General features: G+C 42.7%; 2 protein-coding genes across 3 annotated transcripts; both read left to right on the top strand.

The window, feature by feature from the left end:
* The first annotated feature begins 22 nt into the window (after nucleotides 1-22).
* Nucleotides 23-14,325, top strand: LOC115110273 (dnaJ homolog subfamily C member 7-like). 2 transcript variants are annotated; one of them, XM_029635775.2, is made up of 15 exons: nucleotides 23-286; nucleotides 832-915; nucleotides 6,661-6,749; nucleotides 6,896-7,020; nucleotides 7,246-7,359; nucleotides 7,563-7,637; nucleotides 7,756-7,874; nucleotides 7,984-8,137; nucleotides 9,623-9,787; nucleotides 11,109-11,200; nucleotides 11,335-11,408; nucleotides 11,782-11,928; nucleotides 12,082-12,234; nucleotides 12,578-12,658; nucleotides 12,787-14,325. In XM_029635775.2, the coding sequence occupies exons 2-15, from the start codon at nucleotides 842-844 to the stop codon at nucleotides 12,822-12,824; spliced, it is 1,500 nt and encodes a 499-aa protein (XP_029491635.1). In that variant the 5' UTR covers nucleotides 23-286; nucleotides 832-841; the 3' UTR covers nucleotides 12,825-14,325. The 2 variants fall into 2 exon arrangements, with proteins under 2 accessions (XP_029491635.1, XP_029491636.1); XM_029635776.2 differs by having other exon boundaries at nucleotides 24-286; nucleotides 12,581-12,658.
* A 407-nt stretch (nucleotides 14,326-14,732) lies between these two features.
* LOC135564654 (heat shock 70 kDa protein-like) lies at nucleotides 14,733-25,014 on the top strand. The gene is made up of 3 exons (XM_065010079.1): nucleotides 14,733-14,801; nucleotides 21,279-21,408; nucleotides 22,385-25,014. Exon 3 carries the CDS (start codon nucleotides 22,408-22,410, stop codon nucleotides 24,340-24,342), a length of 1,935 nt encoding a protein of 644 aa, XP_064866151.1. The 5' UTR covers nucleotides 14,733-14,801; nucleotides 21,279-21,408; nucleotides 22,385-22,407; the 3' UTR covers nucleotides 24,343-25,014.
* Nucleotides 25,015-25,612: the final 598 nt, after the last annotated feature.

The raw sequence follows: 25,612 nt of genomic DNA, 5'->3' as shown, positions 1-25,612 counted from the left end.
ACTTGTTTGAGCCACAGCTGCAGAGGATGGAAGACATTAACATTTTCTATTTTAATAGAGCGAGCTAGTTCAATGTTACTCTATTTTTACCGACAAAATAGCCTGTCCGATCATGCATTGTTTTACCCTGGCTGGGGACCTGTTTCTGCTTTCTTGCCAATGCCAACTCCTGGTGGGACAAAAACTATTGGGAGAAAACCCATTTTAAAGTGAGACTTTACGGCCTATCTGCCACTTTCTGTCTGTAGCTTCCGAAGTCTTTGGCCTACACACTGATATGATGAAGGTGAGTCTCTCACGAACTCATACGTGTCGGTTGTTTTGATTTAGGACGTAAGAGGCAAGACGTAAGACGCCTGAAGGTAGCCCGGTACCAGTTAAAACAATTAATGGCAGTATATATGGTAAAAGTAGTTTAGTGTCTAAAAAAGGGTTAAATATGTGTGTAAAAAATTGAATAAAAGGTTGCCTGATCTTTCTTATATATTAAGGGTAGACAATTCAAAACTTCATTTTGGCCTATGTTTTTCCATGTATAAATCTGTTATCCAATGTGTTTCTATGGGTTAATAGCAGTAAGGCCCAATTCAAGATGTTATTTTTGATACATAAATTGGTCCTAAAATTCCAAATCAAATATCTAAATGATCCTTGGTATGACCATCTTAAACAATTAAATATGTTAGCTTAGTAGATGCTGGTGGACCTAAAAGGTTTTGGGACTGCCAGGTTTCAGTTTAAAATACAGGACTAACTTTCAGTGATCGTCTTGTCTAGTTGTCAATCACCCCCCCCCCCCCCCCCCCCCCCCCCCCCCCCCCCCCTTCTCAGTCCCAGCAAAATGGCGACGGTTGATGACTGCGATGTGACTATGGATCCTGAAATGGAAATACTCAGCGACGAGGAATTGGAGAGGTACGTTGCGGGAAAATGTACAACAAATGTTACACTTTAGATTTGAGTGTTCTCGTGCCATTGTCATGTTATTATAATCTAGGTCTGGCTAGTGTTGGTTTGCTTTTGCTTTGTGTCACACGGAATTAGGCCTTGCTAACCGGTTAGCCATTTCTCTTTTTGAAAAATCCATACCAACAAATAAAGTTGACTATCTGTTGTGTTAATGTTACCTAACCAAGAAAGTTAGTCACAGTTTGTGACAAAGTTTGCACCGTCGTGTGTTGTTATGGCTAGCTAACGTTAGCTTGCTATTGTACTAGCTAGTTGGCTAACTAACGTTAGCTAAGTAGCCGTTAGCTATGATGGTCGCAAAGCCTATGGTTAATGTTTTTGTTCTATATATTTTTTTTAACCAAATGTGTTAAGCTAATTATTTACTTAGCTAGCTAACATAACTGTTAGTATTGCTATGTACCCACGCACGACCCAGAAAAGTCCCCAAAATCTTGCCCCACTCTGCCCACTGATTGTCCTCGCTGAGTGACGTTCTTCCAGAACATTCTCAGGTCTTGATGACCTGAACGAGACAGCTAGCTAGCTATAAGTTAGGCTTTGCATGAGGTAACATACTATTGACTGACATGGTCTTCTTGGTATGCCTGAAGGGTGATCCATTTTTTTTTTTTTACTGTGATTGTATCCGAGGTTGTCAGCCTAGCCAGATCCATATATTAATGACGCTGGGCCTAGCTAATATATTCCTACCACTAGTAATTCTCTCAACTTTCCTCTTGGCAACAGTGGGGGCCACAAGTTCAACAACCAACCAATGTGTTATGATCAGGTGATATAGGGGTAACCGTCCTGTTTCCTCAAGAACATTAACAAGGGAAAGGCATTGTCTTGGAAAATTGCCTTTATTTTCAGTTTTGCTTCATTGTCAGCTTTCTTGCCCTGATTGTGATTTGAAGTGAAGCATGGTGAAGATGTTGGGGCAGGTAGCCTAGTGGTTAGGTTACTGTCCCAACACTAAGGTTCGCTGGTTCGAATCCCTGAGCTGACAAGGTAAACATCTGCCACTCTTGTAAATAAGAATTTGTTCTTAACTTTTTTGTTCTTAGTTAAATAAATAAAGATTCAAAGAAAATGGCAGTTGCCCTCTTCCTGGCTTGTCTTGCCATGTGCTCCCTGGTGATCTGCCCCTGTATTTCCCACTGAGCTCAGATAGCTGCTCTGTTTGTGAGCTGTGGCCACTACCTCTATTTCCATTGGCTGAGACCCCTCACTGCCTGCTGGTATGGCTCTTTCTATGTTTAGATGATTTTCGCAGCTCCTTACCCCCTCTCCCACCTGCACACCAAGGTTAACTCTTCCAGCATACATGTTTTGAAACAGTAGAATATCAGATTGCTTCCTGAACACTACTGGTCTATCATAGACCTAGATTAGCCCTGGTCTACAACCAGAGTGAATTATCATTTAAAGAAGAACTTTCATCCTAGTATTGTCTCTTGTCTGTGTGTTTTGCTTGTCAGCAGTTATGTATAATATGCAATATCATGTAATATCCTACCTCCTTGCAGTCTGCGACACAGGCTGGGATGAAGTCGTTGATTACTCACAAATGCACCTAGAGGTTTTGTCCTTTTTCACATTTACTTGGTCTATTTTGTCTCTGTGGATTATACAGTATGACCTGTTAGGGATGGGAATTTGACCTTTTTTTGACCGAGTACTTACATTATATATTTTTGAGTACACTAATCCTAACTGCTAAATTTGATCATTTATTATTCAGTCAATAAAATATCTTAAAAAGGTAGTAACCTCAGCTGCGTGGCACTTGCATGTAGAAGCCTATGGCTGTGCAATGTCATAGCCTTGTTGTGTTTAATTTAGAAGACAAGCCGCTATTATTTCCCGAGCCCTTATCACAGTCGACACCTATTTTATAGTAAAAAAAAACATGATGTAATATAAAAATGGAACAGAATAATGCAAAGTGATTTGCATCTCGCGTCTGGACCTGTTGTTCTCAGTGACAATTTGAAACGGCTCAATTTGGCTAGTTGAAAAAAAATATTAATGGTTACAAAACAAAATATGTGTACTTTTAGTTTATTATGCCTGTTCCTTGGAATTTTCTAAATGGATGAACAATTCTACATTGAACATGTGGATGTATTTTGGCCAGGGCATCTGTTTGGTGAGTAGGCGTAATGATTCTGATTAAAAAAAAATATGCTCTTTGTCTTACTCAAACTAATGTTTTGGCAGGTTCTACACTGAAAATGTCTATCGACTTCTAATTGCAAAGTAAGGTCAACACTAACGGTAGTTGCCACAAAGTTAAACCCTACCAGTTTCCACAATTTTGCTCTGGAAAATCAGATATTAAACCTAAACCTTAACCACCGTATTTATTTTTTAGGGAGTCGGTCAGCTTTAATATTGCATATAGATTGTAACTATCAATGTAATTGTCTGTGTCATTTCCAATGCCCCATATATTTTTTCAACTATATTTTACTTTATTATTTTCTCCTAACCCTACCTCCCCTAATTGGAGTAAACTAATGGATAACAACACACCGACAGTGTCGTTGAATTTTGGTACACCAGTATTGCATTAATTTCCAATGAAAAGCTGCGTTTGCCTTGCAGCATTGCATTGCGGAGGCTGTTGCAGTGCATTCGGTGTGGTGCATACGTTGGATTTATCTAACGTATGCGTCAAACTGTATGCGCAGACTGCTTGACAGAAATGGTAGCAGAAGGTGAACGTTGAACTTTTGTTCCAGAGGATGCTGCATACTATTTAGCACAATGAGGCTATCGGTGTGTTTGAAGTGTTAGGCTTCTACTTCCACTAAAATAACACTTAAAATAACACATCCTAGATCTGAAGGAATGAAATATTCTTATTAAATACTTTTTTCTTTACATAGTTGTAAGTCCTGACAACAAATTCACACAAAAATTATCAATGGAGGTCTGGATTTGGAGTCACACTCAAAATTAAAGTGGAAAACCACGCTACAGGCTGATCCAACTTTGATGTAATGTCCTTAAAACAAGTCAAAATGAGGCTCAGTAGTGTGTGTGGCCTCCACGTGCCTGTATGACCTCCCTACAACGCCTGGGCATGCTCCTGATGAGATGGCGGATGGTCTCCTGAGGGATCTCCTCCCAGACCTGGACTAAAGCATCTGCCAACTCCTGGACAGTCTGTGGTGCAACGTGGCGTTGGTGGATGGAGCGAGACATGATGTCCCAGATGTGCTCAATTGGATTCAGGTCTGGGGAACGGGCGGGCCAGTCCATAGCATCAATGCCTTCCTCTTGCAGGAACTGCTGACACACTCCAGTCACATGAGGTCTAGCATTGTCTTGCATTAGGAGGAACCCAGGGCCAACCGCACCAGCATATGGTCTCACAAGGGGTCTGAGGATCTCATCTCGGTACCTAATGGCAGTCAGGCTACCTCTGGCGAGCACATGGGGGGCTGTGCGGCCCCCCAAAGAAATGCCACCTCACACCATGACTGACCCACCGCCAAACCGGTCATGCTGGAGGATGTTGCAGGCAGCAGAACGTTCTCCACGGCGTCTCCAGACTCTGTCACGTCTGTCACGTGCTCAGTGTGAACCTGCCTTTCATCTGTGAAGAGCACAGGGCACCAGTGGCGAATTTGCCAATCTTTGTGTTCTCTGGCAAATGCCAAATGTCCTGCACGGTTTTGGGCTGTAAGCACAACCCCCACCTGTGGACGTCGGGCCCTCATAGCACCCTCATGGAGTCTATTTCTGACCGTTTGAGCAGACATATGCACATTTGTGGCCTGCTGGAGGCAGAGGTAGCGGTCCTGCTGCTGGGTTGTTGCCCTCCTGCGGCCTCCTCCACATCTCCTGATGTACTGGCCTGGCTCCTGGTAGCGCCTCCATGCTCTGGACACTACGCTGACAGACACAGCAAACCTTCTTGCCACAGCTCGCATTGATGTACCATCCTGGATGAGCTGCACTACCTGAGCCACTTGTGTGGGTTGTAGACTCAGTCTCACGCTACCACTAGAGTAAAAGCACCGCCAGCATTCAAAAGTGACCAAAACATCAGCCAGGAAGCATAGGAACTGAGAAGTGGTCTATGGTCACCACCTGCAGAACCACTCCTTTATTGGGGGTGTCTTGCTAATTGCCTATAATTTCCATCTGTTGTCTATTCCATTTGCACAACAGCATGTGAAATGTATTGTCAATCAGTGTTGCTTCCTAAGTGGACAGTTTGATTTCACAGAAGTGTGATTGACTTGGAGTTACATTGTGTTGTTTAAGTGTTCCCTTTATTTTTTTGAGCAGTGTACATTTTACGGACACATTCTATTTTAGTATTATCTTTCGTTTGTTTTTAATCACATCCTTCAGCTACCCTCAACCATTCCCATCTATCTCTGAAGACCATCCCCCTTTTCTTGTATTTGCCATATATTTTTCAGCTGTAATGTTTCCCAGAAGTTCTGAACCTTTCTATTCCGTTCTACAGAATATAATTAAAATTTAAAAGTTTGCTCAAAGTATTATTGATCGTTTGACTGACTTTTTAAATCACCCAGTAGTGCTATTTGCAGAGTTAGCTCTGGGTAAATGTTGCAATTCTTCAGCCATTCCTGGAATGTGACCAAAAACAATCTACATGTGGACCGTACCAAAACAAATGATCTAATGACTCTCTCTTCGAAGCTAAATCTGCACAGCTGGGATGGTTGTAACCCCTATATGTATGTGTGTGTATTGGTTGCAATACACTTTTATAATTTTAAGTTTTGAATCCAATGCTGTTTTGTGTATCAGTTTTTGCCATGGAATCGGTACATCAAATCTTTCCCTCTTGCAATCTTGGGCCAAAAGACACGTACCTTACTTTTCCCCCTTCTACTTCGCTCTTCTGTTTTTGCGGTAAGGCTGCAATTAGTTGGTTGTAGTTTTGGGTTTAGCAGACATTCCATTATTTTTGCTAGCTTGCATGTGACAACACCACTCCTATTTATGATAGAATTAACAAGAAATGATACATAAAAAAACAGGTTTTGATTTTTTTAAATGATCTTATTAGTATATTTCAGTTTACCCATATTTGTTCTGTCTTTTCTGGTGGATTAAAAAGAAATTGCAACAACTTTCTAAGGATTGTTTTAAAAATAGCAATATTTTGGAGTTCATTTTCCATTAACCAAAAGTGAGAATAAACGGGAAAAGGCCACTCTGTTCACGGTATGCCTAACCTTAAATTAAGACCAAATAGCTAATTTTATTTATGCATTTTTACAATATAGACAATTTTGGCTGTAGGAGCTTGTGACAACCACAAAGTAGCCTAAGTGTAAAGTTATGCAATTATTCCAAAACGCATGTGTAGAGGGAGAGGTCCGAATGCAATTGAGTGAGACACGGAGGGGATAGCAAATTTAGGGAGCAGAACTGTGATTCTTTTTCCTTTTGTGCGTGTCCCACAAATCGAACACTAGCGTCAAAGCAAATTAATGTTGTCTTCAAGATGAAATTGATAAAATCGTTTCACAGTATTTGGAGAAAAAAAGTTCTCTGGTTAAAGATGGAGTTTTGATGTCAGTTTGAGTACCCGATTAGTCATGCCCGTCCCTACATCCTGTCATTATGCAGTTTTACTCAGAACTCTCTCTTGGGTAATGTCAACAAATGGCCTCATTGTCAAGCTCTTTCTGTCTTTCATTTCCTGTCATCCAGGGAAGCGGAGAACTTCAAGGAGCAAGGTAATGCCTACTACATCAAGAAGGATTACTCTGAAGCATTCAACTACTACACCAAGGCCATAGGTAAGAATTCCATCAGTGATATCAACTGCAAAGAATATCCTCTTTATAGAGAGGGGTAACATCCTTGTTTTCTGTGGGGGAGAGGATCATCTATTCTTGTTAACGACTGAGTGATTTTATTTATTTTTCCAATGTGTTCTCGACAGACATGTGTCCTAAGAATGCCAGTTACTATGGAAATCGGGCGGCCACGCTGATGATGCTGAGCCGGCACAGAGAGGCGCTGGAGGACTCCCAGCAGGCAGTGCGGCTCGACGACACTTTCATGAAGGTAGGGTCCGCCACCAGGCGTAGCAGTAGCCTTGAATACCCAGCTAGCTCCAGGGCAGACAAGTTAGTCAGACTTTCCGGTTTGTCTCATCTCATAATACGTTTGGCAGTTGGATGAGTACAACGGTAAGGTAATGGAAAGATCTGAGTCATGGTTTGTGGGTGGGTCTCCTCCCTGCCTGTGTCAGTGTTCCTGCCTGTTAACTGTGAGTCAACTTTCCCACAGGGTCATCTACGGGAGGGGAAGTGCCACTTGTCCCTGGGCAACGCTATGGCAGCCAGCCGCTGTTTCCACAGGGTTCTAGAACTGGAGCCTGACAACAGCCAGGCACAGCAGGAGGTGGGTCAGACAGTCTGTCTGGCAGACTAGGTCCTAACAGCATTGCATTGTAAAGAGCTAATTGCTCTACAGTAGTTGTAATCCTTTAACTGTGACAGATATTCCATGAGTTTTGCTTAGATTGAGGAAAACATCATGCCGTGTAGTGGCTGCCTTATATAAAAGCATAAGTTTGCTTTCTTCAAGTTTGGATCTATTTTCAGGTAAAGAATGCAGATTCCGTCCTGGAGTATGAAAAGATGGCTGAAATAGGATTTGAAAAGCATGACTTCCGGATGGTAGGCTCTTGGCTGCATGTTGTCTTTTATCAAGCAGGTTGTTATCCTTATTTGGGGGAATGGGCAGATTGGTGCTAGATTTGATAGGACCGTGTTTCTCTCTCTCTGGACTATGCAGGTTGTGTTCTGCATGGACCGTGCCTTGGAGTCGGCCTCCGCCTGCCATCGGTTCAAGGTGCTGAAAGCGGAGTGTCTGGCCATGCTTGGGCGTTACCCAGAGGCCCAGTCGGTAGCCAGGTAAACAAGACATTGTTGAAAACCATTAAATAAAGGCAATTTCCCTAGCTGATGCACACCATTGGAAATGTGTGTTGTCATGTAAGACTTGTTTCTTTGTCGTCCTCAGTGATATCCTGCGGATGGATGCTACTAATGGCGATGCCCTGTACGTCCGTGGTCTCTGTCTGTACTATGAGGACTGTATTGACAAGGCTGTCCAGTTCTTTGTCCAGGCCTTGCGCATGGCCCCTGACCATGAGAAGGCTCGCCTGGCCTGCAGAGTGAGTCCTCCATCCACCTGCCACCAGAACTCTAGCCCTGCAATTAGGCTCAACTAACCTGCCTAATAATTATGCTAATGTGGACTAATTGCCTCCATCCTTACCTTTTTGTAAGAGGTAGCCACAGAGCACTTTAACCAATTCTGTCTCCACTAGAGGTCGACCAACTAGAGGTCGGCTGATTTTAATTAGGGCCGATTTTTAAGTTTTCATAACAATCGGAAATCGGTATATTTGGGCGCCGATTTAAAAAAAAAAAAAAAAAAAAAGTGTATACCTTTTATTTACCAAGGCAAGTCAGTTAAGAACACATTCTTATTTTCATTGACGGCCTAGGAAAGGTGGGTTAACTGTCTCGTTCAGGGGCAGAACGGCAGATTTTTCACCTTGTCAGCTCGGGGGGGATCCAATCTTGCAATCTTACAGTTAACTAGTCGTTGCACTCCACAAGGAGACTGCCTGTTACGCGAATGCAGTAAGACAAGGTAAGTTGCTTGCTAGCATTAAACTTATCTTATAAAAAACAATCAATCATAATCACTAGTTAACTACACATGGTTGATGATATTACTAGATATTATCTAGCTTGTCCTGCGTTGCATATAATCTGACTGAGCATACAAGTATCTGACTGAGCGGTGGTAGGCAGAAGCAGCAGCGTAAACATTCATTCAAACAGCACTTTAGTGCGTTTTGCCAGAAGCTCTTCGTTGTGTGTCAAGCATTGCGCTGTTTATGACTTCAAGCCTATCAACTCCCGAGATGAGGCTGGTGTAACCGAAGTGAAATGGCTAGCTAGTTAGCGCGCGCTAATAGCGTTTCAAATGTCACTCGCTCTGAGCCTTCTAGTAGTTGTTCCCCTTGCTCTGCATGGGTAGCGCTGCTTCGATGGTGGCTGTTGTCGTTGTGTTCCTGGTTCGAGCCCAAGGAGGAGCGAGGAGAGGGACGGAAGCTATACTGTTACACTGGCAATATTAAAGTGCCAATAAGAACATCCAATAGTCAAAGGTTAATGAAATACAAATGGTAATGAGGGAAATATTCCTAGAATAACTACAACCTAAAACTTCTTACCTGGGAATATTGAAGACTCATGTTAAAAGGAACCACCAGCTTTCATATGTTCTCATGTTCTGACCAAGGAACTTAAACGTTAGCTTTCTTACATAGCACATATTGCACTTTTACTTTCTTCTCCAACACTTTGATTTTGAATTATTTAAACCAAATTGAACATGTTTCATTATTTATTTGAGGCTAAATTGATTTTATTGATGTATTAAGTGTTCATTCAGTATTGTTGTAATTGTCATTATTACAAATAAATAAATAAAAACCGTCCGATTAATCGGTATCGGCTTTTTTGTGGGTCATCCAATAATCGGCGTTGAAAAATCATAATCGGTCGACCTCTAGTCTCCACTACTGGCTTGCTGACACATTAAGTTTGCAGAGGTTGCTAAGTGCTCTCTCTTTTCCACCCAGAATGCCAAAGCACTCAAAGCCAAGAAGGAAGATGGGAACCAGGCCTTCAAGGATGGGAACTATGATGTGGCCTACGAGCTGTACTCTGAGGCCCTGACTATAGACCCCAACAACATCAAAACCAATGCTAAGCTCTTCTGTAACAGGGGCACTGTGGGATCTAAGGTGAGGCTCAAACACACAGCACCAGGAGGAGAACCCCTCTCATCTGCCATACCATGTTGTCTTGTCTTATGCAGCCATGTTGTTTCTGCCATTTTGGTCCCCAGTTCACTTCGGCCTATTATTAGTATTTTAGTCTTCATTGAAAGGCTCTCTGTTCGCTTGCAAAGGAGGTATTGCTGTTTTGTATTACACCGTGGTTGTTTTGCATTTTCAGCCAGGCAGCTGATATTTGATACATTTAGGTCCCTATAAAATGTGTGCATTTTTTTGTTGTTGCCTGATTCCGTTTAGTGTTTTCCCAAATTCAGTTTTGTTTTTCCAGGGTTTGGTTTTTTCCTTCAGGTTTTCGCTCTCTAAATCACACTTGATATAACATCCAAATGTATTTATTATTGTCCACACCCATGCTTAAACCACATTTGGGTATACTTACCCTTTAATTCAACTGTGCAAAGCTAGGGACCTTTTTGGTCACAATGTTTCTGTAGCGCTCATGGGATTGCAGAGTTTGTAAAACAAATGGCCGCTGGATTGATAATCCATGATATTATTCTGCCAGGTAGGCAGGCGTATGCTACGTTGTGTGTTTAATATTTTAAATGTATGTTTTTGGGAAAGCCTTTCCATATACCAGAAGATGGTTGTTGTGATATTAGCATCATCACTAACGACTACACAAAGTGGTAGACCCGCACGCACACAGGGGCATTCCTGAGCCGTTGCCTCTTCAGAGAGTTAAAGGAAAATATGAATCACTGATGCATGTCTTGGACAAATTAATGCATTTTCTAATCTAATATGTTCAATATATTTAGTTGATTTCGTAATAAGTAAAATACAATTGAGTGTTGTTGAATTCTATTTTAATGTCTGGATTCCGTGATTCCACATGAATTCTTTGCAAAACAGATTTTTAAAAGGCCTTATACCTGTATAACTCTGCTCAAAATGTGTCCTGGCAGCATGTGTAGCTTGTTAGATTGTAAATCCTCCAGGAAGTCACTCATATGGACCAATGTAGCGCTACAGTACAGGCTGTGAAGGTGGCCTTCTGCATGGGCACCTGCATGCATACTCACTCTCTCGCTCACACGTGCGCACATACTAACAATGCATGCCACAAACTCGCACACACCTCTCATACAGTGAGGCCTCTCTTACTGTGTGTATTTTTAGCAGTGCTCTGCACTTTGCTTCATTTTCTCTATCTAGAACTAGGCCAGTATCTCTTTTCTTTTTTTGTCTCGTGCTTTTTTGCACATTCCCCAGTCCTCTTACTCTCTTTTATTTCCTTTTTTCCCCTCTTTTTTTTCCCCCAAAGCTGAAAAAAATAGACCAGGCCATTGAAGACTGCACAAAGGCAGTTAAGCTGGATGAGACCTACATCAAGGCCTATTTACGGAGAGCACAGTGGTACGTCAATCTACCTTAGTTTCCTAGCAATATGTCCGTAGTTCTTATTATTAGAGACCAAGCAAGAATATGGATATTCATTGGATATGGTTATGATCCCTCAAGCTTGTTTCTATACATCTCTGTGTGTTCAGTTACATGGACAAGGAGGAGTACGATGAGGCTGTGAGGGATTATGAGAAGGTCTACCAGACAGAGAAAACAAAAGGTATGTCTGTCTCATTGGTGTGACTCAACCACCCCTCTCTCCATCCCAGCCACCACGCTACCTCTCTGTCTGGGTCCTGTTGCTTCACACTCCTGTTTTTCCCCCCGCACCCTGTTATGACGCAGTGTCTCAGGTGTCGGTCTCTAAGGGGTGGAATTACTGTATCAAATCAAATCAAATTTATTTATATAGCCCTTCGTACATCAGCTGATATCTCAAAGTGCTGTACAGAAACCCAGCCTAAAACCCCAAACAGCAAACAATGCAGGTGTAAAAGCACGGTCTGTATAGCTCCTCCTGCTGTTACGGTGCTCTAACTGCTCTTGGTTATTAATACTATCTTTGTCGTCTCACTCTTAACTCCTTTCCTTAGAACACAAGCACCTCCTGAAGAATGCACAGTTGGAGCTGAAGAAGAGCAAGCGAAAAGATTACTACAAGGTGCTAGGCGTGGACAAGAACGCCACAGAGGACGAGATCAAGAAGGCTTACCGTAAACGGGCCCTCATGCACCATCCAGGTAGCTAAGAGAGCCCATTTCTCAGTTCAACTATCCAGTCTATTTTACTAATATAACAAAATAAGTGTCACGAGGTGTATTTCTATGCAAAGGGGAAATAAAACATTGAACTTTTCCCCTGACTGATGGCCCTGGTTTGTCTGTCTCTCTCAGACCGTCACAGCTCGGCCAGTCCTGAGATTCAGAAGGAAGAGGAGAAGAAGTTTAAGGAGGTGGGTGAGGCGTTCACCGTGTTGTCTGACCCCAAGAAGAAATCCCGCTACGACAGTGGTCACGATCTGGAGGACGACACGGGCAACATGGGAGGTGAGGGCTGGAGATCAGCCGGGGGGAAGGGGCTGAAACTGCTACAATGCAACAACAAAAAAGTTTCACTACAACGCTGGCTGATCCTCTGCGCTGTTTCGTCAACAATAACAAAGGTGCTGGGGTGAAATGTGGTGCCCCCCCTATTTAAACTTTAACAGGGACTAAATTACTATTACTTGATTTAAACATCAACTGGATTCAGCCATTTGTATTTCAGAGCTGTAAATGGGTGTTTATCATGGTAATTTTACATGGTTAGTTTTGTGAATTTGTGCTGAGATTGTACTGGCTGATTCCCTCAGCTGTGATGTTGATCCTCATAATGTGTTTCTGTCCCCAGCAGATTTTGACGCCAACAACATTTTCAAGGCATTCTTTGGTGGTGGAGGTGGCCAGGGCTATAGTTTCGAAGCTAATCAATGTATGTATACAAACAGCTGTAGGAAACAACAGTACTTTTTAAAAACGATTTAACATATAATAAATTCACAATTCAGCCTATTTCAGATACTGTTGAATAATATACACTTTTTTTGTTTTGTGTTGTAGCATCCGGACCAGGAAATTTTTTCTTCCAGTTTGGTTAATTGGAGGATCCTAGTACTTATACAGTAGCTCAATCATGGACTCTATTCAAATGGATTCACCCCCCAACTCCACCCTCATTTTTAATTTGTCTGGCTGTTCCTCAGTTGGACTCTGTCATTACCTGAACGAATAATGCTGTCAAATCACATCATGCAACAAACGAATGACGCAAGGATCCATTGAAGACTAATACTATTTTGATATTTGGTTTAATTTTGTCAAACAATAAAAAGATTGAAATTCAAATTTGTATAAAAAGAATGTTGGCCCAAACAAGTATGACTCATAATGGAACTATTAAACGGGACTGTGCAGGTATCTGGCCTTCTGAAGGCTCAGGCCAAGATGTGACTTCAAGATGGGGCAATCTGAGAAGAACCTGGGGACCTACAAACCTCCTACATTTGACCTACTGTCCAAGCTGTATTCAAAGCATGCATATATTGCCCAGTATTTAATGGTGCAAAATTCCATGGGAAACTGAACAACTTGCATGTTGTGTGGGCAGCCTACTTTATACCCAACAACCAAAAGATGACTTAGCAGCTGTGGATGATTGCTTAATGAAAGTTGTCTCCATTTCATGTTATATGAACAGTTAATTATTTTCTATAACAGCCTGGGGTAAATAGAGTTAAATCCATAAACTACTGCTTAAGTACAGTCAGAAGACGGCTGTGCTGGTGTACTATGCCAGGCCTGTTGCCATGTTGTGGTCAGCTTCCTCACCACAGGTTTTATGTTTGATGTTGCCATTCACCGGTTGCTACATTGTACATTTTACTGGAATGTAAAGTGTTTATTTGTGTTGATAGTTTGACTGTTTTCTTTTCTTTTTTTTTTAATGTATATTTATTGTAAATTGGCTGTCTGCGCCACTACCAAGAGATGAGGATGCTCCTCTATTATGGAAAAGACTGAAAAAGGGCACCAACGAACAACATCCTTTTGGCACAAACTCAGGAAATGAATTTGGTTGTGCTTGCCATTTTATAAGATACTGTGTGGACATCTATATATTTAACTGGCTGTGTACCCTAGTATGCTGAACTTGAGTAGCCACTCAGTCAACTAGTACAGTAAGTATCATCTCACTCACAGCACACACAATGCATACGGTCTGATTGGGGTTATCTAGAACGTGCCTAGGCAAGCTGTCAAATGAGTTAACATCTTATTTTCCCCATGCTGTTTAAAAGTACACCCTAGTATAATGTATAGTTTGTCTCTGGGCTATGGCCCTAGCAGTATTAAACTATTCAGGCCTGAGTTCCAATGCCCTGTGTAAATTATGCCGCTAATATAAAGAGCTCATCATACAATTGCTATGCCATTATGGATAGTAGAGGTTTTGATCTTATTTTTAAGATCTCTTGGTGCACTTTTAAGGAAGGCATCCCCATCCTGGACTTGCTCTCATGAAGCCCTCAACAGTCTTGACTATGGAGTCTTTATCAAACAGCCATGTAAATAAAAGTAGGCCTCTTGTTCCCCCCTTCACCCTTCAAATGTCCCTTTTGTCAATGTTTGTATTGCGTTTTTATTTGATTTCCTTTGGCTTTATTTTCGAGGTGTACCCCAAGCTCAAAGAAAGTGCTAAAAATATATTTTGGGATGCAAGACAGACTTTTTTTGGCGTTTTGGAGAGATGGCAGGTGGTGAATGAGTAAAAAATCCTATGCATAGTTAGATAAAATATTAACAGTGTGGTTAGGTTTAAAATCACGTTTTAAGAAGATACATTTTAGAAATAGGCTGGGTTTATGCCTTTGTGGATGTGGTAACTAGTGACGACATAGAATGACCCATCGAGAGAGTTATGTTGGTTGCTAGGATACCACTGGGACTTTGTTGCAAACATGTCTGACAATGAAGGAGACCAAGGACCCAAAAGCACATTTTCTACTTACATGGCCGAGGGGGACCAGTTGTACCAGAAAGGAGAGTATGTCAAAGCCATTGAAAGCTACTCAACGGTATGGCTTTAACTTTACTCTGTGTGTTGTTAACTAGCAGCTACAGTAGCTAGTAAAGTTAGCTAGCTAACGTTAGTGGGAGAGAGGATTGGCAGAAGTAGGAAGCAGGAATAGGTACAGTGATGGCTATTGTATTGCTTCGTTCGTAACCAAGTGCTAAATGTGAATTTACCACATACGACTAGAAAAAAAATCGCTTGGAACACCCCTCCAACTGGTAGCTAACAATTTTACTAGTGGGAACCTGGTCAATCAGCCTGCGCTCCGGCTCTCACGTCACCTATTAAGGACATTTTCGGCAGTTGAATGCTACAACAAGTCATTTACAAAAGAAATGTATTAATATGGTTGTTAAACCATATAATGTTTTTACAAGCATGATCGCTGTACTTTTAGTATATGGTTTATGCAGGTTGTTGGTCATTAGCCAATCAGCGTTTCTCAACGAGTTCAAAGCACGTGATCGCATCCGACTACTATTTACAACTTCGCCATAGAGGGCTGCACACGTTAGCCTGTTCTCCTAGACTAGACGTAACATAGTAAACGTAAATCCGTGACACTCAAATTTGATTTTAGGTTTGGTAAGGTTACTTAAGGGATGGTGGATAGGCTTATAACGGGAACGTCTAGGAACCCAATGGTTGCATGTTCAAACCTCATCATGGACAACTTGAACATTTTAACTAATTATGAAATTCAACTATTCACTACTTTTGAGCTACTTTGCAACTATTTAGCATGTTAACTAACCCTCCCCTTAACCATTTAACCTAACCGTAACCCTAACCTAGCTAACATTAGCCACAACAAAATGGAATTCATAAAAAAAAGGCCAGCCGTGCTTCTAGCCCCTTGGCAGTTTTGCAGTATTTTTTTTATTTTTATGTGTTATTTCTTGCATTATTAGCCCAGAATTTTTTTGTGTTATTACATACAGCCGGGAAGAGCTTTTGGAGATTAGAGCGGTGGTAACTCACCAGCATTACGACCAGCAATATGGCTTATGGCCCGAATCGGATCCTTTGTTCGTACCCTCCAGGGCAATTTAACTGATTCCAGAGGCTGATCCAAAAAAAACACCGGTGGAAAATAGGTATAACGAGTGGACTTCTAGTCCAACTCAGGAAGTGTGCACACCACCCACTGCTTACGAGTATATTACTCGCTAATGTTCAGTCTCTGGATAATAAAGTTGATGAGCTCAGGGTGCGGATTTCCTTCCAAAGAGACATCAGGGATTGTAATGTACCCTGTTTCACGAAAACATGGCTCTCTCGGGATACACTGTGTGAGTCCATACAGCCAGTTGGGTTCTCAGTTCATCGCACAGACAGGAATACATATCTCTCCGGGAAGAAGGAGGGCTGGGGTGTATGTTTCATGATTAACTACTCATGGTGTGATTGTGATAACGTACAGGAATACCTCACAATCAAATGCCGACCGTATTACCTCCCTAGCCGCGTCCTCGGAGCATGCGCAGACCAGCTGGCTGGAGTGTTTACAGACATATTCAATCTCTCCCTATCCCAGTCTGCTATCCCCACGTGCTCCGAGATGGCCACCATTGTTTCTGTACCCAAGCAAGAAAACTGAACTAAATGACTATCGCCCCGTAGCACTCACTTCTGTCATCATGAAGTGCTTTGAGAGACTAGTCAAGGATCATATCACTTCTACCTTACCTGACACCCTAGGCCCACTTAAATTTGTTTACCGCCCCAATAGATCCACAGACGATGCACAGACGATGCAATCACTATCACACTGCCCTATCCCATCTGGACAAGAGGAATACTTATGTAAGAATGCTGTTCATTGACAATAGCTCAGTATTCAACAGCATAGTACCCTTCAAGCTCATTATTAAGCTTGAGGCCCTGGGTCTGAACCCCGCCCTGTGCAACAGGGTCCTGGACTTCCTGACGGGCCGCCCCCAGATGGTGGAGGTAGGAAACAACACCTCCACTTCGCTGATCCTCAACACTGGGGCCCCACAAGGATGCGTGCTCAGCCCCCTCCTGTACCCCCTGTTCACCCATGACTGCGTGGCCACGCACGCCTCCAATCATCAAATTTGCAGACGACATAACAGTAGTAGGCCTGATTACCAACAATGACGAGACCCTGGGTGGGCCCTGGGGGTGTGGTGCTGGAAAATAACCTCTCACTCAACATCTACAAAACAAAGGAGCTGATCGTGAACTTCAGGAAACTGCAGAAGGAGCACCCCCTATCCACATCGACGGGACCGCAGTGGAGAAGGTGGAGTTCCTCGGCGTACACATCACTGACAGACTGAAATGGTCCACCCACACAAAGACAGTGTGGTGAAGAAGGCGCAACAGCGCCTCTTCAACCACAGGAGGCTGAAGAAATTTAGCTTGGCACCGAAAACTCTCACAAACTTTTACAGATGCACAATTGAGAGCATCTTGTCAGGCTGTATCATCGCCTGGTATGGCAACTCCACCGCCCGCAACCGCAGGGCTCTCCAGAGGGTGGTGCATTCTACCCAACGCATCACCGGGGGCAAACTACATTCCCTCTGGGACACCTACAGCACCCGATGTCACAGTAAGGCCAAAAATATCATCAAGGACAACAACCACCCGAGCCACTGCCTGTTCACCCTGCTATCATCCATAAAGCGAGGTCAGTACAGGTGCATCAAAGCTGGGACCGAGAGACTGATAAACAGCTTCTATCTCAAGGCCATCAGACTGCTAAACAGCAATCACTAGCACATTAGAGGCTGCAGCTCTATATAGACTTCAGATCATTGGCCACTAATGTAACACAAGTCACTTCAATAATGTTTACATATTTTTCATTACTTATCTCGTGTATATACTCTATTCTATTCTACTGTATTTTAGTCTATGCCACTCTGACATTTATATATTCTTAATTCCATTCCTTTACTTTAGATTTGTGTGTATTGTGTATATTGTTGTGAAATTGTTAGATGTTACTTGTTAGATATTACTGCACTGTTGGAGCTAGAAACACAAGCATTTCGCTACACCCGCAATAACAGCTGCTAAACATGTGTATGTGTTCAATCAAATTTGATTTGATTTCAACATATACGTTTTGCCAATTCGTAACATATCATACCAAGCCCCATCGGTTCCTGAATGGACACCCCTCCCCTGCTTTGCTAGCTGTAGACATGGTCCTTCGCCCCCAGCACGCAGCAGGCGGGACCAACATCATGTGGTAGTTAGCTAGCACACAGTGTCGACCCTGTCTGCCGTGTACTGGAGAAAAACGTTCCCGACAGGCGGGGGCAAAAGACACTGTCTACCTGTAGCCCCCGCCTCCCACTAGCACAGCTAGCTTGCTAGTTAGGTTCACCACATGCTAGTTAGCTAGCTAGATAGCACACGGTGTCACCCCCGCCTCCCACCTGCTATGTACCGGACTATCTTGATAAAATAACAGTGTCCTTCGCTCCCAAACACCTGCCCTCACCGTTGTTAACAGAACTGCGAGAAAACAGTGCCCAACAGGCAGGGACGAAGGACACTGTCTACTGGTGTATGGCCAGCTAGCTACCGTTGCCGCACCTTCTTCTGCGGGGTTTATCGGCAGCTGGCATCCAACCTACTGTACTGGCACACCGCCCACCTTCCGTCTCCTAGCTTAAAAGTTGACCAATATAATTATAAAGAGGGGTTTCTGCAGATATGGGAATGTCTACATGCAGGAACGCCCCGAATTGCAGGCCGCAATTATCTTGGTCCCAACAGAGATCATTGTCTCACGGTCAAATTAGCTGCTTCAACTTCAGTGGCCTTCCTCTCCTAGTCGGGCATTGCGAGTTCAAGTGCGTCTAGTATATGTGTGGTCTCATTGAAATAGAGTAGGCTGCCTATGCATGGGTTGAAAATCACGTGGCAGTTATCTTTCCAAGGAAATGTACTTAAATAGGATTAGACTATAATTTAATACAGTGTGTGTAAATAAATATTGATAGTGGAAAAAAGTGGAGGGCGCTCAACCAATGTGAGTCCAAGGCCACTTTAAAATGTGCAGTTTTGTCACACAACACAATGCCACAGATGTATTCAAGTTTTGAGGGAGCGTACAGTTGGCATGCTGACTGCAGGATTGTCCACCAAGCTGCCTCCAACGACGATGTAGAGAATTTGGCAGTACGTCCAACCGGCCTCACAACTGTAAACCACATGTAACCACACCAGCCCAGGACCTCCACATCCAGCTAATTCACCTGTAAGATCGTCTGCGGGGGTGTGGGGAGGCCAATTAGTATTTCTGTCTGTAATAAAGCCCTTTTATGGGGAAAAACTCATTCTGATTGGCTGGACCTGGCTCCCCAGTGGGTGGGCCTATGCCCACCCATGGCTGCACCCCTTCCCAGTCATGTGAAATCCATAGATTAGGGTCCAATTTATTTATTTCAATTGACTGATTTCCTTATATGAACTGTAACTCTTTGAAATGGTTGCGATAGCGAGTCGGACAGAAAGCCAGCGGGTGCGGGCAGGGGCTGTATGACTCTACTTCATAATTGGTCAATTCCCATCTCCCACTTGGTTATGAACGGAGTATATATTTGTATCATGTTTCCATGATAGACGGAGGGCCACAAAATATTTTTGAAAGGTTGCAATCACCACCGTCTGAATTTTGTGAGCAATAAATACCTCTCATATTGATGTATTTATAAATGCAACTAGCTACTGCTACATGGGAATTATGTTTACAATACAGTGCATTCGGAAAGCATTCAGACCCCTTGATTTTTTTCCACATTTTGTTACGTTACAGCCTTATTCTAAAATGGATTAAAGTGTTTTTTTCCCTCATCAATCTACACACAGTACCCCATAATGACAAAGCAAAAACTGTTTTTTGAAATTTAAGCAAATGTATAAAGCTCTGTCAGGTTGGATGGGGAGCATCACTGCAAAGCTATTTTCAAGTCTTTCCAGAAATGTTCGATTGGGTTAAAGTCCGGGCTCTGGCTGCGCCACTCAAGGACATTCAGATACTTGTCCCGAAGCCACTCCTGTGCTGTTTTGGCCTTGTACTTAGGGTCGTTGACCTGTTGGAAAGTGAACTGTCACCCCAGTCTGAGGTCCTGAGCGCTCTGGAGCAGGTTTTCATCTCTGTACTTTGCTCCGTTCGTCTTTCCCTCGATCCAGACGAGACGCTTGGCATTCAGGCAAAAGAGTACAATCTTGGTTTCATCAGACCAGACAATCTTGTTTCTCATGGTCTGAGAGTCCATTAGGTGCCTTTTGGCAAACTCCAAGCAGGCTGTAATGTGCCTTATACTGAGGAGTGGCTTCCATCTTGCCACTCTACCATAAAGGCCTGATTGGTGGAATGCTGCAGAGATTGTTGTCCTTCTGGAAGGTTCTCCCATTGCCACTCTGGAGCTCTGTCAGAGTGACCATCAGTTCTTGTCACCTCCTTGACAAAGGCTCTTCTCCCCCGATTGCTCAGTTTGGCCAGGCGGCCAGCTCTAGGAAGAGTCTTGGTGGTTCCAAGTCTGATAAGAATCTGGGTCTGAATTGTTATGTAAATAATGTATTTCTGTTTTTTATTTTTAATAAATGTGTCAATTTCTAAAAACCTGTTTTCGCTTTGTCATTATGAGGTATTGTATGTTGATTGATTAAAAAATATAATTTAATCAATTTTATAATAAGGCTGTAACGTGACAAAATGTGGAAAAAGTCAAAGGGTCTGAATACTTTCCAAGTGTATTAGCAAATACTTTAGCTACCATTTGTGTTTTTTGTCATTAAAATTCACAGGAGAATGTCACAAGCAGTTCACATTTGCTTAGCATAAGCAAGATATCCCCATAATGGGGATATCATGGGGATATCTTGTTTGTGGTCAGAAAATAGAATGGTATAGAACAGAATAGCATTGAATAGAATAGAGAAGGATTATCCAGTGTTCATCATTTGTCTTTCATTTAAAAATGAATACTGGATATCTTAAATACTCTAGCTTTAATACAAAAAAGGATCTTCCCTGGAGGCACATTAACTTGTGGTGAGTTGCTTGTATGCCTATAGGCACTCAACTGTCTTACAATACATATCTATTATTCATTAGTGAGACAAAAATTATAGACTGACATCTCGTGAACTGTTGAGGAGCTGCAGTGTAACCGATAGACTGAAATGTCGACTGAATAAGGTTGAACCGCATGCTATTCCATTTGTGTTGAAATTTGAATCATTAACTGTTTTGATTATTTTAATCAAGACAAATAATGGTTTCATTATTTGTGTGCTGTGTGTGTGCGTTCTAGACAGGTCTCCGCGCCTCTCGAAAGCTCTGGAAAGACGAGAACTTTCTTTTCCTGCGCGTGCAATGCATGCGCCTCGCAGGTGCGTCATTGCGCAGGAATGCTGCGCTCTCATTGGGCAATGTAGTCAGAGCGTTCGAGAAATGTCTAGAAATCATAAGTTTTTTTTTTTTTAGGCAATGGGGATGGTATATATTCTGGTGAAGTACATTCAGATTCAATCATCGACCCAACGAGAATACTAAAGGGAAAAGAAAGCAAGAAAAGAGAAGAGCCACGTTCGAAAGACCTCTACATTCATAAACTGTAAGTAAAGAGATTAATTCAGTACCCTATTTTCATAATGGCCGTGACAGTTATAAACTTGATAGAAATAGAAAATGAAGCTATGTTGGTTGTGTCGACATAGCCGATTTAGCTATAACATTATGCCAGAATATTTGGTTAACTAATAAAGAAATAATATTATAAAGATATAATAGTCATCCATTGATTATGTTATTTCATTGGACAGACTAGGCCTAATTGTTTTTGTTTTTTTGTAGCATATTATAATGAGTTATTTCTTTTTTTTAAAGAAAATCTGCTCTAATTCTGTGAAGATAATACAATATTATTCAGGAGTGTTAATAGAAAAAAATGTAGGCCTGTTGTGAAAAGAGTTTCTCTCTAATAGATTAGCAGAAATGATTGTGTCTGCCATTGTCTTTGTTCAACTTCACTGAATATGGCCTGGCCAGTATTAGTGTATAACTCTGATATATAACACAAACATTGACAACAGTGTTGTTATCAGACCTGGGTTCAAATGCGTATTATTGTTTTTCAAGGACTTTCAAATACCAGTACATTTTGAAATATAAATAGTTGAATATTGGAATGCGTTTGGAAATATATTTGGAAAGAATTGGCATGTATTTGAAAATACTCAAATACACAGACAAGTGTATTTTAAAATTTAAATATTTAAATATTCCATGCATTTGAAGCCAGAATTGTTTGTTCCTAGGTGTATTAGAAATGTATTTGAAAATAGTTTCAAATTGTATTTATATGAAATTATTAGAAAATACTTTAAATAGAAGTGACCAGATTATCTGAAAATATTAAAATACACAGAAAATAAGATTTACAAATACTTAGGAACGCATGTATTTGAACCCAGGTCTGGTTGTTATTCAAGTATATTTAGGATAACATCTCTGTACTTGAGATTGACATTACTTGCACCTAGGTTTTCGTAGAATAATATCAATTTCTAAAATATTTCATTATTTTGTAGGCAACTAACTCCAAACCATCAAGATGTCATCAGCTAAAGGCCCGTCTATCGGCATTGACCTGGGCACTACCTACTCCTGTGTGGGGGTGTTCCAGCATGGCAAAGTGGAAATCATCGCCAACGACCAGGGCAACAGGACCACGCCCAGCTATGTGGCCTTCACAGACACTGAGAGACTCATCGGAGACGCAGCAAAGAACCAGGTGGCCATGAACCCCAACAACACCGTTTTCGACGCCAAACGCCTGATTGGCCGAAAGTTCAACGATCAGGTTGTGCAAGCTGACATGAAGCACTGGCCCTTCAAGGTGGTCAGCGACGGAGGAAAGCCTAAAGTTCAGGTCGATTACAAAGGTGAGAACAAATCCTTCAACCCAGAGGAGATCTCCTCCATGGTCCTGGTGAAGATGAGGGAGATCGCTGAGGCTTACCTGGGCCAGAAGGTGTCCAATGCAGTCATCACAGTCCCTGCCTACTTCAACGATTCACAGAGACAGGCCACTAAGGACGCTGGAGTGATCGCTGGGCTGAATGTGCTGAGGATCATCAACGAGCCCACGGCGGCAGCCATCGCTTACGGCATGGACAAAGGCAAGTCCAGGGAACGCAACGTCCTGATTTTTGATCTGGGTGGGGGCACCTTCGACGTGTCCATCCTGACCATCGAGGATGGGATTTTTGAGGTGAAGGCCACAGCTGGAGACACTCACCTGGGCGGGGAGGACTTTGATAACCGCCTGGTCAGTCACTTTGTGGAGGAGTTCAAGAGGAAACACAAGAAGGACATCAGCCAGAACAAGCGGGCTCTGAGGAGACTGAGGACAGCCTGCGAGAGGGCCAAGAGAACGCTGTCCTCCAGCTCCCAGGCCAGCATTGAGATTGACTCCCTCTTTGAGGGCATCGACTTCTACACCTCCATCACCAGGGCTCGTTTTGAGGAGATGTGTTCTGACCTCTTCAGGGGAACACTGGAGCCTGTGGAGAAAGCCCTCAGGGATGCCAAGATGGACAAGGCCCAAATCCACGACGTCGTCCTGGTCGGAGGCTCCACCCGGATCCCCAAGGTCCAGAAGCTCCTGCAGGACTTTTTCAACGGCCGAGAGCTAAACAAGAGCATCAACCCAGACGAGGCGGTGGCCTATGGCGCTGCCATCCAGGCGGCCATCTTATCTGGCGACAAGTCTGAGAACGTCCAGGACCTGCTGCTGCTGGATGTGGCTCCCCTGTCCCTGGGCATCGAAACCGCCGGAGGTGTCATGACCGCCTTGATCAAACGCAACACCACCATCCCATCCAAACAGACCCAGACCTTCACCACTTACTCCGACAACCAGCCCGGGGTCATGATCCAGGTCTACGAGGGAGAGAGAGCCATGACCAAGGACAACAACCTCCTGGGGAAGTTTGAGCTCTCTGGGATCCCCCCTTCCCCACGAGGAGTCCCTCAGATCGAGGTGACCTTTGACATCGACGCCAACGGCATTCTGAACGTAGCAGCGGTGGACAAGAGCACGGGCAAAGAGAACAAGATCACCATCACCAACGACAAGGGCCGGCTCAGCAAAGAGGATATTGAGAGGATGGTGCAGGACGCTGACAAATACAAAGCTGAGGATGACGCACAGAGGGAGAAGATGGCAGCCAAGAACTCCCTGGAGTCATACGCCTTCAATATGAAGACCAGCGTGGAGGACGACAACATGAAAGGCAAGATCAGCGAGGATGACAAAAAGAAAGTGATGGACAGGTGCGACCAGACCATTTCCTGGTTGGAGAACAACCAGCTAGGCGACAAAGAGGAGTATGAGCATCAGTTAAAGGAGCTGGAGAAAGTATGCCAGCCTATCATTACCAAGCTATACCAGCAGGGAGGGATGCCCACAGGTTGCTGTGGAGATCAGGCACGGACCAGCTCTGGTGTCAGCTCCCAAGGCCCAACCATTGAAGAGATTGACTAAAGTGAGGGACTTGTATAAAGGACTTTTCAAAATGTATAAGTATCACTGAATACAATTTGCTATTCAGGAAATATTTTGTACTTGTACTTATTTCTACTGGTTAAAATGTTAATGCATAGCCTCCCGGGTGGCGCAGTGGTTAAGGGCGCTGTACTGTAGCACCAGCTGCGCCACCAGAGACTGGGTCCTTGTCTCATCGCGCACCAGCGACTCCTGTGGCGGGTCGGGCGCAGTGCGCGCTAACCAAGGTTGCCAGGTGCACAGTGTTTCCTCCGACACATTGGTGCGGTTGGCTTCCGGGTTGGATGGCGCTGTGTTAAGAAGCAGTGCGGACTGGTTGGGTTGTGTATCGGAGGACGCATGACTTTCAACCTTCGTCTCTCCCGAGCCCGTACGGGAGTTGTAGCGATGAGACAAGATAGTAGCTACTAAAACAATTGGATACCATGAAATTGGGGAGAAAAAGGGGTAAAATTATAAAAACAAAGAAAATGTTAATGCATTTTTATGGCTCAGTGCTATTTCGGAAGTGCTTTATATATTTATTGGTTGTACTGTAAATATGACAATATATAAACATACTGAAAGATAAAAGAAAACACACTGATGTAAATCTGTTGTTTCATACCATATTTCATTGCTGGACATTGCAAATAAAATGTATTGAAATAAGTTTCTAGGTCTGTTGGCTGTTTCCTTGAATTCCTTCTCATCATAACACATTCAGTATTCACATTTCTATAATATTTCTTACACAAAATTGTAAACAAAACTTTGATAGATGGCTAAACCACCAGAGATACCCGAATGGCCACAATGTTTAGGCTATCAACTCTTTATTCTCTGATAACATCTGATCCAATCACTACGGTTCTTCTTGGAAAAAGAGGCACAAATATATTTCTGGCACATATTTAAAAAAATATTACAGGTCACAGTTGTCTTTACTTTGTGCTAAATGGTGTTAAGCTCAGAGAACCAAATACTGTATAATTCATTGATTTTGAAGTATTTAAAGTGGAACTGACAGCATTTGAACTACTTTGCAGATATGAAACAAATGGGCAATCATAATATCAGTAAAACATCAAATTCCCAGTTTATGCTTCAAAACCCACTTTATAAGAGGTTTTAAAATTGGTTCTATTTGACTCAAAATTCCATGAAGTAAAGTAAGGCATTGTTGGGAGAATAGATGAATGCAGTTCAATGCATGATTAATATAATTCACCAATACATTTATTGGTAGTCCAAAACATTTTGCTATCAG

This window comes from Oncorhynchus nerka, linkage group LG26 (assembly GCF_034236695.1).
Source record: "Oncorhynchus nerka isolate Pitt River linkage group LG26, Oner_Uvic_2.0, whole genome shotgun sequence".
NCBI lineage: Eukaryota > Metazoa > Chordata > Actinopteri > Salmoniformes > Salmonidae > Oncorhynchus > Oncorhynchus nerka.
Note: the sequence above shows the minus strand (reverse complement) of the source record. Positions and strands in the feature narration are given on the sequence as shown.

What these genes read in the sequence shown, in the direction of transcription:
- LOC135564654 (XM_065010079.1), top strand. Translation starts at nt 22,408, where the DNA reads ATGTCATCAGCTAAAGGCCCGTCTATCGGCATTGACCTGGGCACTACC.
- LOC115110273 (XM_029635775.2), top strand. Translation starts at nt 842, where the DNA reads ATGGCGACGGTTGATGACTGCGATGTGACTATGGATCCTGAAATGGAA. An exon ending in AAAAGCATGACTTCCGGATG is followed by an intron (nt 7,638 to 7,755) that starts GTAGGCTCTTGG and finishes TGGACTATGCAG; the next exon opens with GTTGTGTTCTGCATGGACCG. An exon ending in GGCCCTCATGCACCATCCAG is followed by an intron (nt 11,929 to 12,081) that starts GTAGCTAAGAGA and finishes TGTCTCTCTCAG; the next exon opens with ACCGTCACAGCTCGGCCAGT.